Source organism: Berghia stephanieae, chromosome 1 (genome assembly GCF_034508935.2).
Source record: "Berghia stephanieae isolate SIO BIC M18660-M18661 chromosome 1, UCSD_Bste_1.3, whole genome shotgun sequence".
Lineage (NCBI taxonomy): Eukaryota > Metazoa > Mollusca > Gastropoda > Nudibranchia > Aeolidiidae > Berghia > Berghia stephanieae.
The window spans coordinates 94,844,017-94,864,716 of record NC_088360.1 but is presented as its reverse complement, the minus strand read 5'-3'; the positions used below and the strand labels follow the sequence as shown (position 1 = coordinate 94,864,716).

Genomic DNA, 20,700 nt, shown 5'->3' with positions numbered 1-20,700 from the left:
TTAATCCTTGATGATATATATATATATATATATAGAGAGAGAGAGAGAGAGAGAGATAGATAGATAGATAGATAGATAGATAGATAGATAGATAGATAGATAGATAGATAGATAGATAGATTAGATGGATGGATGGATGGATGGATGGATGGATATATATATATATATATATATATATATATATATATATATATATATATATATATATATATATATATATATCTGTAGGGATACCATCAAATCATATTTTCTATTTAAAACAAGTGTTAAACTTCAAGGTCTTTTCGCCGTAACCTTAGCTAAAATAACAGTTTCCATATTTTCATTCTATCAATCCTGACGTTGCAGATCATAATCACCTCCCGCTGTCCCGTGTGGTTTTTTCATTATTTCTATTTGCAAACAACGCCTTCTCCTTGACACTATTGTGCTATGTGAGTTACTCTAGATTGTAAAATGTGTAGGATTATAATGATGCAGTGATATAATATATTATTTGTTTTTTCGGCGTACTTTTAGCGAATGATAAGTTTGATGTTATTGGAGATCAATATAATCCCGATTTCATAATGATAATGATGCTGTGATGACGACGATGATGGCGTGATGATGACAACGATGATGATGATGATGATGATGATGATGATGATGATGATGATGATGATGATGATGATGATGACGACGACGACAATGATGATGATGATGATGATGATGATCATGATGATGATGATGATGATGATGATGATGATGATGATGATGATGATGATAATAATAATAATAATAATAATAATTGAGCTTTTGCACTTATTCCAATGATAGTCTTTTTTTAAAAAAAACTGTCCTATTTTCTTTTTTATTGGGGGTGGGGGGGGGGGAAGAAAAAAAAGAAAGAGATAGATAGATGCATATATAGATAGATAGAGAGAGAGAAGGAGAGAGAGAGAGAGAGAGAGAGAGAGAGAGAGAGAGGGGGGGGGGATAATACTTATCATTTAAGTTCTCATCGGATTTTACCCTTCTTTGTTTACATCAATGAACTTATTTGACCCAATAAGACTGATGACCCGTTCTCCAAACAACCCGTTATATATGCAATATTCCTTCCCACATATCATTAATATTACATCGTTATTATATTATATATGGTAAGTATAAAACTAAATAGATTACAAAGATAACGACAAGTACAAAACTAGTTAGTTTAAACAGACACAAAACAAGCAAGTCGTCAAAGCTAACGTCGGGGATAAAGAGCAGCAGCAACAACAACAACAGCAGCAGCAGCAGCAGCCATCCCGAACAAAACAACGAATCTTTAAAAAGACGAGCGAAGCAATCACCTAATGAATATTCATTCGTCATAACAAAATGTCCTGGTTCCCCGTTAGATAAGGCCATTTCCTCGTCCATCAGTCGTCGTAATTTATAACTGGGTTTATTTGTTTTGTTTTGTTGGTCAAAGCTTTTATTTTTTGTTTGTTTGTTTTATTCTTTGTTGTTGTTTTATTTTTTTTATTTTTTTTATTTAGGCTTTTTTTATCCCCCCCCCCCTAGAAGTTGCTACTATCGAATTTTTTAGTGCCATTGCCATGAAGCTATTGAATCAGACCAACCCACATCAGACGCTAATCTGCATGATAAATAAACCAAGGATTAGTCAGTCATTCATTAAGTGTCTATCCTCCCACGGACGTTCTTTACATGTTGTGGAGAAGGAAAAAATTTTTTTTAAAATAATGATGATCAATACCATCATCGCCTCGTTATTACCCCCGCCGCCATAATGCGCCGTCAATAAATAGTGGTGATAATAATAATAATAACAATAATAATAATAATAATAATAATAATAATAATAATAATAATAATAATAATAATAATAATAAAAAGAAGAAGAAGAAGAAGAAGAAGAAGAAGAAGAAGAAGAATAAGACGAAGAAGAATTATACAATAATAATAATAATAATAATAATAATAATAATAATAATAATAATAATAATAATAATAATAATAATAATAATAATAATAATAATAACAATAATAATAATAATAATAATAATAATAATGATAATAATAATAATAATAAATGATAATAATAAATGATGATAATAATAATAATCACATCGTCGTCTTCGTCGTCAAGAAACGAAAATGTACGCATGAGACTAATAAAAATGTTCAGCGTTTCGATCAAATTCATCATCTTTTATATAATAGTCATTTATTTTATAACATCAACAACTAGAATTCCAACATCACATAACTATTTTCGTATTTCATAAATTCCAGTTTCCTTATTTTTTGAAGGTCCCTTCCCACTCACACGCCCCTTCTTTCGTCTCCGCGACAGATTAATTACTCACATTAATCCTGTTTTTCAGGAGTACTCGTATCAAACATCATAACGATGATAATAAGACTTTTGTCCCTCTTACCTATACTAATTATCTCACCATATCTCCGGCAGACAATATCATTCTCCATGTGGTGAAAGACATATTTGGTTAACCCACAGAAGCCTAACAGTAGCTTTCTGATTGCGGTGAATTTGAGAAACTACCTTTTTTTTTAAAATTGAAATTCTGTGTGTGTCACACAATTCAACCTGGCTAATAATTTCAAGTTAATAGAAGTAGAACATACCAAGAATTTTATTATTTTTAATGAAAAAAAGAGTCAGTCAGTCTTACGACATTTAAAACACTAAGTGATGGGCACGATATGTGGGTTAACCAAACGTTACTCTTATACCATGTACCCGTACTCATACTGAGAAAGTATCGAATCACGTCTCCCGCAGACAATAATATTCATGTTTTATGGGTTTCAGTGACTCAGACATTTTTTTATGTCCCGACAACACTCCACAACACCCGTGAGTAGATAATACACATCGTAGTATAAGACTCTTCGCTTCTTTCTTTCTTCTTTTATTTTCTTCAAACACCATCAACAACGTTTGTTCAGAGCTGTTCTTTAGTGGTCCTTTAGCGGTCATTCTTACAATGGTTACTGATTCGGCTACCCCATATCGTGACAAAACGCCTTTTTTTTACATTATATCCAGAACATAATTTATCATATGATCTGGATCAAATAAAATAATCCCTGAATTGTCGAAAAATGTATTAAACCCGAGATAAAAGTCCCGGATATAAGGATTTGTCAAACAAGTTGAGGATTATAATTTAGTCGATGTGTTATGAAGTAAAAGTTTTCAGGCTGAAATGGGGAAAAACATTTTTTATGAGAGTAGGGTAGATTTCATCTTTATTTGGGAAGTAGTAAGGAAAATATCGATATTTATAGAATAATTACTGTACATACGGGTATCAATTCACCAAAGTTGTATCATTATGTGTGTAATTAAAATACTGATATGAGTCATCAGAAGGCTGGGGCTTATTTTGTCTGCACGTTACGTTAGCTTTGACAATAAGACTAGGTTCTCCCCCGTTCGAACCTCTCTATCTACACAACCATGATGCCTTCATGAAATGTATTTTTTTTACACACATCCATCCTTTCCTTTTAGAGATGGACATTCGAATTGTTTTCTGGATAGCAGTTGTTAGAGGCTTATTTAGTTTATATCGTACCAATTATTTAAAAGGCAGCGTTTTCTGTTTATCCCTTGGAATTTATAAAACTAAAATTTTGCTGAATTCATTCGCGAAAAACAACTATAATGCGCCATATTGTAATAGACCCCTGCCGTATTTCCCGGTCAGTTATTGTATACTTAGACTCGACCGATCGCATATTCTGGAACGGTATTCATATCCTCCTCCCCCATAATATTATCTTGCTGGGATACTGGCAAGGAATTAATGGCACTCGTAACTTGATCTATAACAAAATGTCATCGATATCGAAAGTTGTTTCGGTACTTCCGCTTGTTGCATCGATTAGGGATGCTGGGATGGGGTCAAAGGGTTAGCAAAGTCGTCAAGATCATCGCTCAGTATACATACAACAACCAGTGACATTTCACTCGTTTCTCGTCTCCGATCACTTCATTTGCAAATATATGTATGAAAGATTTACACCTCGTCAGATATCGAGCTTCTGTTTCGAGGCTATGTATGTTTATTAGCAAGGAGAAGGGGATGGGAGTGGGGTAGGGGTGGAGGGGTTTCTGAAGTCATCAGGGAATTCTGGGATGGTGGGGTTACAGAAGTGGTCACTCCTCGTATAAATTATCATTGCTGTTACCGTGGATATATGTCGTGTCTTTTATGATATATTATAATCATTATTGTATCCTACGCATAGATCGCTAGAATCGTCTGATTCTGATGAGGCTCGGGTATTAGTCATGTATTGATTCAGTTAAGCGAACTGGAAAGAACAAGTTTAAAAGAAAATATTGGTAATCCTTTTATATCCCCGATAATACTGACTCAGTTGCAATAATTATAACGCTTGGCGAAAACTTTCTATAGAAAAACCATCTTAGCCCCCCCCCCCCCCCCCCCCCCACCCTCCCCCTTACAGATAAACCCCCTTTGGACTTATGCTTGAATCAAGTTGGACGAGTTTGATTTATGTTATAGCACTGTGACTTTGATCTATCGCAAATATTACTTTTGTATGTATTGATGTGAAAATATCACATTATCTACTATTAGAACGATATTGGGGACAAGCGGATTAACAGATCCAGTTACCCCAATCACTACTGGACAGGGAGGTCAGGAAAAAAATATCGGATGCCCTCTGGATCGATCTCAGTCCTTTTACGTGTGAAGAGAGTGCTCTACCAACTGAGCTATCAGGAAAACGTTCTCAAAATAATGGTAAAAATGGTCACTAAGTAACCTTTGAAAACCGTTGTATAGTGCGGAATAGCTAATTTCTCCTTAAAACTTACAAAATACTATATCCATAACAGTTTTTATAAAGAAGAAAATAGGCATTAAATCGTCCCAACTATCGGGTAACCTACTATGTAGTGTAATGGTAACACGTTTGAAGGTCTTGTGGATCAATCCCCAGGAGAGGCAGGCTGACTTGTTTTGTATAAACACTTTTTTCAGATCTTCAATGAATGTTAATAATGATCGTGTGGCTATGTTGTCTTGTGGTATGGCACTCGTTTTCGGATTACAGTTCCTGGGTTCGAGCCTCGCTCGGCGCATAGTTGATTCCCTGGAAAAGACTCTTTACTCACATTCTCCTTCCGTACTCAGCTGTAAAATGAGTACCTGGCCGTTAATAGTGTTGTCTCTGTCGGAAAAAAATGGTATTATCGCCTAACAGGCGTCATGACTCGTTCTTTATGTTTTGTAAAGCGCTTTGAGCACGTTTAGTGGATATTGCGCTATATAAAAGATCAATTTTGTAAATTTAATGAATGTTAATAATAGTCTAGTTTATTTATTGATTCATTGATTGGATGGAGGTATTGAAAAGATTGATGGTGACCATGAAAACAGGATTATTCGATTCCGATCCCCTGTCACTGCACGCTTAGCTTTTATTGTAGTTGGATTTCTACCTCTTACCTTTCCGGTAATTGGTTGATTAAACGATGAATCGTGCGGTTTCCTCGATTTATTCTCCGTAAATGCGTTATTTATTTATTTATTATTTGTTTATTTATTAACTTTTCTTTTGCAATTTTAACCTTTTATCGATTTTGCAAGTGTTGATTTAAGTTGCTTTCCTGCTTTCATTTGCTAATTAAAGTCTAATGGCTTCTGCAACACTTTCAAATTATCATATGACTGTCAGAACTTCTTCCATTTCTAAGCGGAGCTCATAAATCAACAAATAAGTCATGAATCTTACAATTTAATTCGGTCATCGGGTATCTGATGTAACTGTTAATTCTTGCTGATTGGTTCAGTAATGGTTGAGGGTCCCAGAGGGACATTGCTGCCCTTTCTGCTTCTATGAGACCGGAATTGGAAAGTTATTGACCTGAGGGCAGTTTGACCTACGACATATATCTGCGAGCTATGTAAAGTTACAAAACGAATACTCTTTCTCGTTTTATTTTGCTGCTAGATATTGTTTTAATAACGTAAACAATAATTCGTATGAATATTCATATAGCGCATTTTGTCAAGTTAACGGTAATTTTGATTAACCAGTTACTATCAAAATAAAACAATGCGTATTTAAAAATTTGTCCAGAAAACTTCTCCTTCAAATATCGAAGGATTGAACGATTATCCAGAGAAAAACTCTCAAACCTGGGACTTCGCGAGATCCCAGGTTTGAGAGATTTTGCCTCGATGAGGATCAATTAAATACGTCGATATTTTAAGGACGACTTCTCTGGACGAATTTTTAAGTACGTTTTTCCAGTTAATTGGTTTATCGGTTTTTAATGAAAAAGTTCTAGGGCCAAATTTTTTTAATAAAGTGATTTCTCAGAGAATTGTAGACATGTATTGACTTTATTAACAGGAAGAGAAACGAAATGGACAAGAAAAGGGGCAAGAAAGGAAAACGAAATAATAGAATTGTAAACTACATGCTAAATCATTCCTAATGAATGAATGGATGTACGTTAATCGGTTTAAAGAAGAGGAAAATGACATGCTTGTATATTCCTGTTGTAGTAACGGTAATTGGCTGTGGGGCTGGTAAACAACAAAAGTTATCTTCTCCTATTTGTGAATCATCGTCTCAAAATGGTATTATTGTCCGGGGTTGGGGGGGGGGGGGGGGGGGGGGGGAGACCTGATTTCAAAAAGTTAGATATCTATTTTTGTTGAAAGGACTCATTATCAAAACAAAATATGAGATTTTCAATATCGCAATATCCACTAAACGTGCTTAAAGGGCTTTACAAAGGGCTCTTGGCCAACAGCAACAATTCAAATGTTGGACGAGACATGACGCCGGTACAATTTCTTGTTTTCGACAGAGACAACCCTGTTACCGTGAGTGAACGGGAGTAAAGAGTCATTTCCAAGGACTTTACGATGCATCGCTTCCTGCGGACACGAACCCATGACCTTCCGATCCGAATGCGAGTGTTATACAATAGCTGCACCAGTACGTTATGTTAATGGAAGCTTTGACCGATCGGATGAAAACGTATAGTAAAATAAAGGGAGTAAAAACGACTCTGATAAAAGATACACAACAAAGCCTTTGGGGCCGAAACGCCGTTTACTTTGTTTTGTATCTTTTATGGGAGTCATTTTTACTCCCTTTGTTTTACTATACATTCTCTCAGGCATTTAGGCACCTGTAGATCTCGGCTGAAAGTGCATTCAGAATTGGAACGATAAGGAAGAAAGAAAACAAAAAAAGAAGTCTGAATTTTTTGCACTCTAAGAAAGTGCATTAATTCCCCGTCGTATCAAATTGAATCCAAGCCCAAGTTTTATAGTTGTGGCAGTGCATTCAATTTCATGAACCCAGTTCATCATCCCATAATACCGCTTTGAGACGTTTAGTCACAATTAAGGTCTGAATGACCTGCTAGGGGAGATAAAACATGGTGAAGAACATGGAGTATCGTGAAACTGTGGTAAGGCCCATATTTATTTGAACAGTATCTACGGGGGTATAAAACACTTTGTGCACTTTTAGTGGATATAGCGCTGTTAAATGTTCGAATTTGCATTTTTTAAAATTTTATTTTATTCTATTATTTATCTATTTGTTTGATAGTTTCTATAAACTTTGTGTTTCAAGTCACCTTGGAATTCGTCTTAAAAACTAAATATTTACGTCTATGTTTATCAATTTCCTCTTCTTTTAAAAAATCCGGCAATGTATCTATCCCACACCACTGTTTTTGTTTATATCGTCTTTCACAAACGCATACTGCCTGCTATTATTGACTTAAACATTACCAGCAGTTACCACAAATTATCTGCAAGCTTGTGCAAGCCCCACGCCAGTGTACATCCCAGGCAAATTGGAAATTGTTTAATAAACGAGCTGACGATTTCATGTGTCTTGTTTTACATCCCCCGACCAATTTTCTCCCATCAAGTTACATCCCCACTAATCCGTTGCCGTCAACCGACCGTTCGTCTTGCTGCCTTTGTTAATTCTTAACTAAATCCCATCTGGGGTTTCGGCGTATCCAATAACCGTATATAGTAGAAACCGCTATATCGGGACCTGACTTTAAATGAATGTTTAGTTTTGGTTCGACTAGAGAATGGATATCCTCTTTTATTTTGAGTTGGTTGATTGAGGCCAAAGATATGCTTTCCTCTGTCCTTTTTGTCTATGAATTACGATTTACTTTTTATCTTTCAAACGTAACGCATCTACCTGAACGATGTATCTTAAAATCATTCAAGTGGCTCTCTTTCTCTCGGGACACCATGTCATTGAATGGAGACTGTAAAACTATTGCAGTTTTGCAAATGGAAGAGTGCTTTTGGATTAATTTGTGCTCTTCCTCTGAGCAATTCCTTTTTGACTTTCTCTTTCTTAAGCAACTCAAAATCTCACTCAAATCTTTTTATCACGTTAGAAAGGGAACCAATGCATTATAAAATTTGAGCAATGTTCAATTAAAAACTGTAGATTTTTGGTACGTTGTGGTATACTCTCATAAAAAGTAAATAAAATATTCATCACCATCACATCATCATCATCATCATCATCATCATCGTCATATTATCATCATGAGTAGCAGCAGCAACAGCGGCAAATGCATCAGAAGCGTAGGTAGAATAATAGTAATATATTACACTCTCATGATTTGCAAAAAAAAAGAGAAAAATTTTAACCACACGCTACATTGTATTATAATCCCGAGTACAAGGTTTTTTTTCTTCTTTTAACGCTCGTTGTCTATGGGCTACCCACTAACTGTCTGTCCGAGGCAGCTCTAACAATATCAAGGTTTTGAAGGTAATGGCGAGGTGTGAGGCTGGTAGGTATGGACGTTTGATGGACATTGACAGCTATGGCTATTTGTTTGTACATATTTCTTTCCATGTTCCTACGGTTACTATGCTTGTACCAACCAGACAGATACATAAAATGTAAGCTAACTCAACGTACGTACGGTAACTTTTTAAGTGGCAATCGAAAATCATCGTATTAGATTTATTATATTTGCAAACAGTCCTCTTTATCGTGGCCTTGGTCATTTATTAACACTTTTTGCTCCTTAAAAACAAAAACAAAAACAATAACAACAACAACAAAAAAAAAAAAAAAACTAACAAAAACAAACGAACCCCCCGCCCCCCCCCAAATACAAACAAACAAACAAAGGTTTAAAAGTTAAAAAAAAAAGAATTCAAGTATTTGTACAGCGCAATATCCACTAAACGTACTCAAAGCGCTTTACAAGAGGTCCCCAGCCAACAGCAAAACTTAACACGGAGGACGAGACATAGCGCCTGTTAGGTCCTTTTACAATTTTTTTCACCCGACAAAGACAACCTATTTTACGGCCAGGTACTACCCATTTAACTCCTGAAAACAGTGAGAAAATATGAGTAAAGAGCCGTTTTCAAGGACTCGATTATGCGAAGCCCCAGAGCAGGATACGAACCCTATACCTTCCGATCCAAATACCATTAGACCACATCACACAAGAGATTTCATCCACAAGAAACTATGGACAATGTAATTACGTATGTGAGTCATCCATGAAGTATTTAAAGAGAAGAAAGTCAAAATCTTATAAGGAAATTTACATAGCGTTTTGACTCGACTCTTCGCATAAAATGTGTAGGCTCTTGGTAGGGTGTACAAGCCTGGTCAGTTATTTGCACAGCGTGCACAGCGCTCACTCTTCTAAACCTTAATTCGATTCTGCTATAACTCACTTTTTCCTATTGCCCAAAGGAGGAGGTCTTTGTAATATTAATCATTTCTGCCCACCATGTCCGTCTGCAAATACAGATTCCTCACCGTGTTTGCTGACCATTCAATTATTCATATTATTCTAACTCTTTTCAAACATCACGTGACCAAGTATTCATGTTTGCTTTGTCGTCGTATGTCTGTTCTGACAGCCAATCAGACAGTGGAAGAGTTTTATTGGAGCTTAATGATTGGTTGACCAAAAGAAATGTAAGATATGTGCGCCCCCCCCCCCCCCTTGTCCTATCACTCACACTAACGATAAAGCGCAATATATATATATATATATATATATATATATATATATATATATATATATATATATATATATATATATATGTGTGTGTTTTGTGTGTGTTAGTATATATTATATGAGTTTTGCACCATTGCCATGTATTCAGTAAAATTTGAGTGATGAGCTACCAATTAGCCGATGACTATATAGTGAACAACGCTATTCATAATATTATGATGGAGAATAAGAGCACAAGGAAGTGAGGTGGTGGTGGCGGTGGAGGAGGAGGAGGAGGAGGAGGAAGAAGAGGAGGATGTGGAGGAGGAGTAGGAGGAGGAGGAGGAAGGAGAGGAGGACCGAGAAGGAGGAGAGAAATATGAGCAAATTCTTATTACGAAAGGTTTTGTTGTTCTTAAGATCGTTCTTAATCCAACCTTTTAAAAATGAGAATTTGATCTGTAGAATCCGGAAAACGGGAGAAAAGGTTTTATAGTGTCAAAATTTATAAACGATGGATAAAAGTGAAATAGAAATATTTTATTCTCTTCAATATTTGAGTCAGCTATACCCAATTAAGCACCTTTTAATAGACAAACGGAAGCCAGAAAAAATATGCAACGCAACATGGATTTTGTTTTTTTCTTTAGAGTCGAGTCGAATGCCTAGCGTATTTGATCAGCAGATTCCATTAACCACCGATAAAAAAAAAGAATGTCGTTTTGACCAGCGCTTCGATTGATTAATTGACGGAACTTCAAAATCCCTTATAAGTTACCGTGTTGGTGAGTTTTATAAGATGGGATGCCATGCGTTTTGAAACCAGTTAACTACCGTACTCCAGATAGAACGACGCGTCTTAAACAATTTGGCCACGAAACTCGATCGATTTAAATGACCCTCATCGTGGCAAAAACTCTCAAACCTGGGACCTTGTATTTCTGAAGTACGGCAGTTAACTGGTTAACTGATGAGGAGCAGTGAGTGGTCCTATGGCGCCTAGTGTTATCGACAGCGTCGTGGTTATCGATAATAATAAGTCGTTGATAGTTTCGTTGATTTACCATATAGAATGATTACCATGTACGGATACCGACTAAGCTTCAGAAGGAACGAAATTGACGTCATTCAGCTCTTTGTTATTGTTTCTAGACAGCCATTTCGGTGATTAGATCTCACTTATAAATCAGACTATAAACGTTCAAAGTTACACATAGTTTTGTTGTTGGTATGTTATATCCGGCGGATGTTGTGAGTATTATATATAAACAAATATCATAAATAGAATACCATCTGATGGTTTTACTAAAATGGACATATTTCAGCGTAGATTGGTTTATTTTTATAAAACAAAATTAATTGCGGAAAGTTGGTGCTGTCCACTTCTATTGGAGAGGGGAGGGGGGGGGGGGGCAAAAACTGAATTTTAATTATACTGGCGCTTTATTCATTTATTTGCAAACTTCATTATTGATAATTAATCAAAATATCATTTATAAATTTCATAACATTTCAAATCGATATTTGATTTGCCTTTAAGACAGAAATGGGATAAAACATGCCACCATCCAAGAAGCGCGAAAAATGGATTATTCTCCGCCCATTATTTTAATTGCTTTCTTATTTCTTCCTCTTTCGATTTTGGAGTTGGGATGTTTGTGAATTTGATAAGTGACAATGAATGGAATTGTAAGTCTAATGCAGTGAGCTAATTTATTGCTGGTTTTGAAAACTAGAATATTCTGACTTAAAATTCTCAAAACGCTATTTTGCCGGATTGAATCTGACCCTGAAAAAATGAATGTACTGTAAAGTTAGAACGAGAAGAAATACGAACTTTGAAATGCTATAATATTTGTTCACCACCGTAAATAAAGAAATCAATCACAAGTTTCAGGTTTGTGTTTATAAATTCAAATTCATGTACCCAGCACATCCCGACATATTACCGATAGGAGACTGTGACTCACATGATATCAATGGTCGGCGGATCAAACCTCTGAAGTCCCGATTTTCACGATCGGCGGATCAAAACTCTGAAGTCTACATTCGAGCTTTGTGCACCGTGTTGTATTTATTTTTGGGCGGATCAGACTTGTGATGATCGTGGTGCGCAAAGCTCCAATGTATACTTCAGAGTTTTGACCAAACGATGGTGAAAATCGACTCTAGAGATATGATGAAATACAGTGAACATTCAAGTTTCGAAAATTTGTGGAATAGTCCATTTATAGCGCATATAAGATAAGGGCAGTATCGCTATCTCATAATTTTTGGAAACTCGTACTGGTTGGTTTCATATACGCCGAATTCCAGCTCCATCTGCAATACGACACGCTGGAGCTGGATGCCTGAATATTATCTATATTATAATAAGTCTGTTCCTCTCATATGCATCGGATTTCGGTACGTTCGGATTCTAGCACCAATTTTGGCTTCTCCTCGAGAGCGCGATAGAATCCAGCAAGTGCAGTATTCTCTTTCCCCAGCATTTTGAAAATATCTGACCAAGATTGGATCAGTTACAGTTCACAATGTCAGTGTTTCAGGTAAATCTCTTTTAATCTAAAAAAGATGAAAGGTCTCTAAACAAAAGCGGTCGAACCTAGCAACACACAAAAATTGCGTCCAAGTAACTTTTGGAAAACTTTTTTTGTAATATGGAATAACCACTTCTGATAAACAAACATGCCGTCTCAACTGAAATTGATTTTTTGAAAGAAAATACATATGTTTTTCTTTGTTTGACAACTCTTTTCTCCAGATTATCACCGGACGCCTCCCCCATCACCATCCGTACCATAACATGCCCACGCCCCCTCCGTCACTGTGTGACGCCCCTGGAGTAATTACGCCTTCAAGACAAGCAACAGCAGCATCTCATCACCATGACAACGGTTGGCAAGGACACGCTTATGACGCCTCTGTCCACGCCTACTCACCTTACCACGTGCCTTCAATGACTTCATCCAGTCCTGGATCCCCACCCCCTGTCCCCTCAGCCGCTGTGTCTTTCTTTGCCAGGTAAGTCTTTGGTCCATCTGTCTCAAATTTAACATGATCGATTATTATCCTTAAGCAAGGACAACTTGTCCGTAAGTAATGGGTTAACCCACACATGCGTGTCTATCGGTTAGTGAACTGAATGTCATAGAAATTAATTGTCTCCTTATTAAAACTTGGTGTTGACGCAACACACTAAAATGGTAACCAGATATAATTGTGTATCACAGATCAAGAATTTTAAAAAAATACGGTGCTGCTCAATTTTACGACATTCAGCACACTAATTGATGGGTACTTGTGTGTGGGTTAAACCAAACATTACCGTTACCATATTATAATATTTCGTTGATGATTGTGTTTATTTAAAAGGAAAGGTAGTTTTCAAACTGTGTGTGAGTGAATGATGTTTGTGTGTTTGCGTTTTTGTGTATGGATGTGGTCTATGTTATTGTGTATATACCATACCACTATGTGATGTTTACACTTACGACTTCTTTAACGCGTTTCAAACTCAGACGTTTGCGAGGCTTATATTATTTCAAATTTACTCTTGTTTTCCTGACTGATAAACCGACCTATCCATTTCCTGTCTGGTGATATATAAGATCTCTATTGTCTGTTTCCAGTATTCTTTTTTTCGGGCGCAGCTCTTGTATGACTCTGTATTATCCGTCTTCCGGCCAATTACCCCCCCCCCCCCTTCCCTTCCCCACAATGACCCAAATCGATACATTAACCAATCCGGTAAATTTCAAAATATTCCAAATTCTCACAGTCCAACTTTCTCAAACATTTATTTTTTTTTCAAAAATTAATTCATTGACTAACATTCCTTCCACTACATTTTGATTTCTCACTATAACTCTACTTCAAATTGAAGATAAATCCGATGAATGTCGCCTTGGTGCTTGAAAAATTTGGCGGGAGAACAAAATTTCTGCAAACATTGAAAGGAGAAATCATAAAAATGCTGTGAGTGGCATGAAATCGGAACTGATTCAGTCCTTGCTCAGGGAATCAGCTGTTGTGAACATTAGTAGTGATGTTCCTCGGGATGGGGGCTATTTGCTCATGCTAAAACACTTATTTCACATGGGGAAGTGTCAAAGTAGACTCAAAGTAGAGGATTTCAAAATGCTGCACTGGTTGCAACGCTTCACAATCAAGTCAACAGAGTGGCCTAAGAAATATCATACCAATCAAATAATTAATTATAGCAATTATAAAGTCCCTAATAAATCTTTTAGTTTAGATCGAATGATTCAGAGAGGTCATAATCGCGTTTTCTGCATCCTACTTGTATAATTCAACAGTGTGGACAATTTTCACTTTCACTGTTACATTTTCGAAATCTTATCGCGAAGAACTGAATACAGAATTATGGGGGAATGTACTCAATCTTGATCTTTTCATTTCTTTATTTTTAAACACACACACACACACACACACACACACACACACACAGAGAGAGAGAGAGAGAGAGAGAGAGAGAGGATGACCTCGATATTTCAAATTCCCCGAATCAATCGGCCATAATGTCTCAGCCATTTGCTTTATTATTATTATTATTATTATTATTATTATTATTATTATTATTATTATTATTATTATTATTATTATTATTATTATTATTATTATTATTATTATTATTATTATTATTATTATTATTTTTGTTTCTTATTTCCTCCTCTCGTGTGTTTGATTTGTAAACAGGACGCATCTTTAGACGACTAAAACAGATAAGATATAATAAAATAAAGCAGTAAACTCATCGTATGTCTGCTCCAAAAGATGACAAATGAAGTTGAGTTCGGGTGACTTATATCCCCAATTCCGGACAGTTCCGTAGACAAGGCAGGCAGGAAGTGAGAAATGAAACCGAGGGGATGCCTGTCTCTGGAGATTGCCCCTGTCGGCGGAGAACGCGATGCTCGTATTTAGTTAGCGTTGTAAAAATAGTCTGGGATACAATCTTGAATTATACAGATTGAGTAAGAAATTAGGAAGAAGATGTTGTGGAAGAAGAAAAAAAAAGGGTGGGGGTGGGGGGGGGGGGGGTGATCAGTCCTAACCATCAAGAGACAGTGTTTTGGGTGGGTGAGGGGTTAGGAACTTAAATCACTATTTTCTTTTCTTCATTTTTCTTCTTGCTTTAAAAAGTTTTTAAATGTATTTATTTATTTATTTATTTGTTTATTTGGTTTTTCTTGTTGAAATTTTGATACATAGGAAAGTTGACGAAGTTGTCAAAACGATCGCATATCTAGTATTTATAAAAATCTTAAACGATTCAAGTGTAAGGGTGATGAACCCGTGACCAGCTGTGTCACCTGACATGAATCCCATTGAACATAACATTGATATATGGGATTTTATTAAAGGAAAGCTAATAAAATAAACAAGAAAGCTGTACAAAATTCGATGAACAATTCGACTTGCTAAACATTTTCGAATGATATACCATCAGAAACAGTCCATTTGCCGACATCATCAATAAGGCAAAGAGTTGTGGCATTCATCAATTCTAACATTGGACATACACAATACTGAAGAAGTGCGTCATGTGTGCTGCTTTCAATTTTGTGCTGGATTATGCAAAATCAGTTTTTTTTAATGATTTGTTTTAAATGTTTGGAATTTTTCAACAGTTTACACAAATTCAACAATTTATACACCAAACGAAAACTAGTTTTGTCTAGTTTCCAAATATGTATATGTCATTGTATTTGTTCCAACCAGTATCGAACTATTAGCGGAAGCAAACTATCTAGTTTCTTTTGTAAAAGACTATATAAATTAGTATTGTCATTTTGTGTCCAATGTTACAAAAAAAACGACCTATTGACAAAGTCTCTTGTATACTTCTTCTTCTTTAAAACTTTTATGTGGGAGAATAACGAGGGGTGGGAAAGGGGTGGGGGGGGGGGTTACGAGATAATCTCGTTCTTTCTCTAAAAACGTATCTTATTGATTCTATTCACGAGTTTATGTCGTATTCTCTACCATTTTGTTCGCGTGTTTGTTTATATATCCATTTATCTTATTTATATATTTTCTAGTAATGATTATGATATATTTTATGTGGGAGGAGAAAACGCTTTTATATTTTGACACAACGAATTCATTTATGATGTTATCCCTACTTGACCGGTATTCGATCTGACATGATATCATCTTAACATCATTTTTACCAAAACAGCCGTTACAACGATGAGACTCTCTGGCTCCGTTGAGTCCGTCTTTCAATGAGGCTGCCTATATACGTTGAATCTGTGCAGTTGTTGAAGTCCGAGCTCTATCTCTGTTACTGCCGCTGCTTCCCTGATGAGAATGGTAATAATATTGTGTGACCATAGTCTCGAAATGGTATTAAGTCGCGATGAACCAGACGCCGAAAGGCGAATTTCAAGTAAACATGATCAGAATTGTGAAATTATAGCCTCGCGCACTGTAAAGAAACAATATTTATGCTTTAAAAAACAAAAACAAAAAACAACATACGAACGTCATTCAAGTCTCATAATTCTTTCTGTATAATCTTTTTTTTAATCACCTGAAACATTCTGATATGTTACCGTTTTGAGACGATTTGTCACATAATAATTCGTGTCAACCAATCGTAAAATCATAAAGAAAACTACAGTTACAGCTTTTAAAAATCTGCCAAACACGGAACGTTTCGGGCTTAAAACCCTCCTTCTTCAGCTAACAACAACAACAACAACATATAAACCCAACATTAATACATTGACTTAAAAACGAGATATACAGCAGATAAATATTAAACATGTCCTCTGCTGTAAGTATAAGCATGAAATCTCGCCTTTAAAGGGTTATGATATATCTACGAACTCATTCTATCCCATGGGGTTTTGATACATTAAATGCCGGCCATTTCCACCAGTGAGTGTCTTGCAGGGCCTAGACAAGATTTTATGACAAGTGTTTAATATGGCGCCATCTTGATTTATGGCGCCCAGAAACTAAATAAAAAGTGATCGAAAATGATTGTATCGTGGGCATTTGAAATGAGTGGAGAACACGCACCATGGATGTTTTGTATGTGATCCAGTGAGATAAGCAAACTGGCGTACAATAACAAAACGGGTTTTTTAAACATTTCGCCAGATTAGTTTCACTTCATTAAGAAAAGAAATTAAATTACGCCCTTCCGTTGCCTAGGCATTCCTTGAATGAATATAGAAAGTCTATCAAACACGGTGTCTGATGTCAACAGGAATCACCCATGCTGTCTCAAGAAAATGAAATCATGGAAAATGACTCCAAACTTGTGAAAAATTCTAAAATCCAAGAAATCGTAGAAGTCTTAGGTTCTAAACTGTTTCATAACTTGAGGGTCATTTTATTGTGACTGTGTTTATAACTCCGTATCATATCATATCTCTTCATCCCCTCCCCTCCCCACAATGACCCATGACAATAGATTAACAAATCCGGTACTTCTGAATATTCCAAATTTAACAATTCAACTGAAACCAAACAACTTTATGGATACATTCTCTATGGTAGCAGAAAGTAATAAAACAAAAACAAAATGAATACAACAGCTGCGAAAAAAAAAACAAAATACCAAACACTGAACGTTTCGGGCTCAAAACCCTTTTTCAGCCAATATCAAAATCAGATTCTGTTTGGATTATGAGTGATATATTATTGTTTATTATTGCTTCTAGCAGCTTAGCATGACCTCTGAAATAGAAAGTATACGTTTTCTTATGACTCAAAATGTAAGTAACGCATTTTGTCAGTGTAAGGTATAAAATGCTGCATGGTCGGCGTTATTTTGATATAGTTTGTATGTATATTTCCGTTGGATCATTTAGAGATTGATTTATTGTCGTAATTTCGACGTCGGACATTTTGAAATCATTCGGTCGTTTATTGATGGCTTCAGACTTCGTTGTTTTTTTGTTTTTTGTTTTTTGTTTTTTTATTGGGGGGGGGGGGGGGGGTTCCCCGTTGTTTTGTCTCAAGTCTTAAAGTTAGGAGAAATTTGTGAGAGGTGAGATGGATGTTGAGGTGAGTTAGCTTTGGGTGTAAATAAACATGTTTTTGTGTGACTGATAATTATGGATGTGAATGATGTTGTTCGTGTCTATTTTTCTGGCAGTGTAACTCTCATTTTTTTGGTGTAGGGTAGATGTGTCTATTTGTGTGTGTGTGTGTGTGTGTGTGTGTCTGTATGTGTGGATATATATATATATATATATATATATATATATATATATATATATATAGAGAGAGAGAGAGATATAGAGAGAGAGAGAGAGAGAGAGAGAGAAGTGATATGTAAATGTGTAAATAGATTGATGAATGGATGGAGAGATGGATGGAGTGAAAATGTCGTAGGGACGGATAAGGCGAAAGACTGACTTATGACTCAAAATATAAAGCTATAAAAAAAAAAGAAAGAAAAAGAAAGGGTACTCTTTCTTAGAATGCAAAACGATTGGCAGAGTAAAAAGATTTGAATTCGATAGTCCCAAGACCAAACCTGTATGAGTCAGGAATGTCATGTACAGCAAACACGGGATCTGGTGTTCGTCGTGAGCACTCTTTACACGTGCTTGCAAGAGGAAGGGGACGATATGTACACAGTACAAGTCTTGCTCATCCTTGATACATCCAGCCAGGTCAACAGTGGAGGGAGGGAGGGAGAGAAAGAGAGGGGGAGAGAGAGAGAGAGAAAGAGAGGGAGAGAGAGAGAGAGAGAGAGAGAGAGAGAGAGAGAGAGAGAGAGAGAGAGAGAGATATATAGATAGATAGATAGATAGATAGAGAGAGAGAGAAAGAGAGAGAGAGAGAGAGAGAGAGAGAGAGAGAGAGAGAGAGAGAGAGAGAGAGAGAGAGAGAAATGGGGGAGGGAGGGATAGCGCAGTTCTTTGAAGAAATAGGGTTGACGTCACTCAGATCTGTTATCGATTTTGGACCGCCATAGAGGTGATTAGCTTCCACTAAATTATTTCTCTCAGAAAATTATACGATTCTTACACTCTTGCTTTTTGGAATTCCGGACGGCTATGTTTCCAAACGCTGCACGAGCCTTTGAGTACGCGTTGGGAATTAAGTTCGAATTCCGAATTGCAAGAATGTAAAAAATCTTTCATTCTGCCCCTCAAAAGATTCTGATTTGGTCATATCTGAATAAAAGACATTTTCAAAAATACTTTATGATAAAGATTTTTAACAATCTAATTTTAGTGAAAATTAACTTTTGATCATCTGACGTCACAAATTATTATTGTAAACTTGATATTAAGAAATTAGATTACTGGAATGTGTTAATACAGAGGTTTATTTTTTCTGAAAATCCCTAAACATCTGGGAGTTTACATTTTAAAAGGTTTTCGGGCTTGCCTGTACAAATTATCTTATCAAATTATTCTACGACTTAAGATTTCGAGAGAATGGGGGGGGGGGGGGGGGGGGGGTCACCGTGTAATTTTAACTGTAAAGTCGTTGTGAATTTCTAGCTCTCCGCAAGACACGACATGGACATCAGTGCCAAGTTTAAATCCTGTATATGTAATCGTATCACTTCTCCCTTTTTACCCGCCACCTCATAAACATTTATCTCTTTTTCCTATAATGTTACGAATGACTCAATCCAAATATGATATTTTAATGCATTATTAATGAGTAATTTTGAGGAGACTGTTCCATACATTGATTGATATTCTAACACTCGACTGTCATTTTGAAAAAAATGATCTAAAACTACCGCAATGAAAGGAAGTTTGCTTGTTCTTCCATGACACATCTCAGCCATATTTGACATTGACTACAAGAGGCACGTGCTGGTAATCTTCAGGTGTTGTCTATGGCCTTGTACGCAAACAAAAGGGTTTAGGCTGGTGAAAGAGACCCAGATAACTAGTATTTGCTCCTAATGCTGTTTGTGGATAGGGGCAACCCAGATAACTAGTTTGTGATTCTAATGAATGCTGCTGTTGTGGAATATGACAGAATATGAAATTGTCAGAGGCAAATAATGTTTGTATAAAATTATTCCAGGGCTAAATTTGTAGAGTGAGATAACCATCTGGAATGGAATTCTTGATTCAGAGACATAATATGAACAAGACATTAAAATACCAAACAAAGAAACAAAATATAACAGCGCAGAAAGTGAGACAAAACAATAAACAAAAAAACAAAAAAAAAAAACAACAAAAAGAAAGAAGAAGAAAAACAAATTAGCATTCCTCAACAGAGAATGAATATCTCAGATGCCATATTACTGGCCAAAAGTTTTATGGCAAAGAGCATAAGTTTCCCTTTTTTTATACACGTGAACAATTAACATTCCAGATTTTTCCTACAATTTTAATACTTTTATACATCCGTTTGCAATATCAGCATTGAGGTGGGTTATTTTAATGTTAAAATTTCAACATATTTTTCAAACTCACACATTTTATATAAATGGCTTTCTTAAATTCTGGCCTGTTTTTTGGGGGTTTTTTTAGTTTGTATTTTATTTCTCCTTCAATGTCACGGTATAAGATTTCCAAAGATTGATGAAATATTATCTCCGAAACTCCATCCAATCACACAATCCAATAAATTATTTTTCAGAATTGTGAAGGAATAAAGATCGTTCTTGGTGGTCACACTTTACACTCCAAACACCTCCC

The 20,700-nt window shown here is 35.9% G+C and overlaps 1 protein-coding gene across 5 annotated transcripts in view; it reads left to right on the top strand.

Annotated features, from left to right (window-relative positions):
• Positions 1–20,700, top strand: part of LOC144962418 (uncharacterized) — a 386,454-nt gene that overhangs the window by 200,751 nt on the left and 165,003 nt on the right. For all 5 annotated transcript variants that reach the window (XM_078895354.1, XM_078895358.1, XM_078895355.1 and 2 more), the window contains exon 7: positions 12,801–13,060. In XM_078895354.1, coding sequence (XP_078751480.1) covers positions 12,801–13,060 — 260 coding nt within the window. The remainder of the gene's footprint in view (positions 1–12,800; positions 13,061–20,700) is intronic.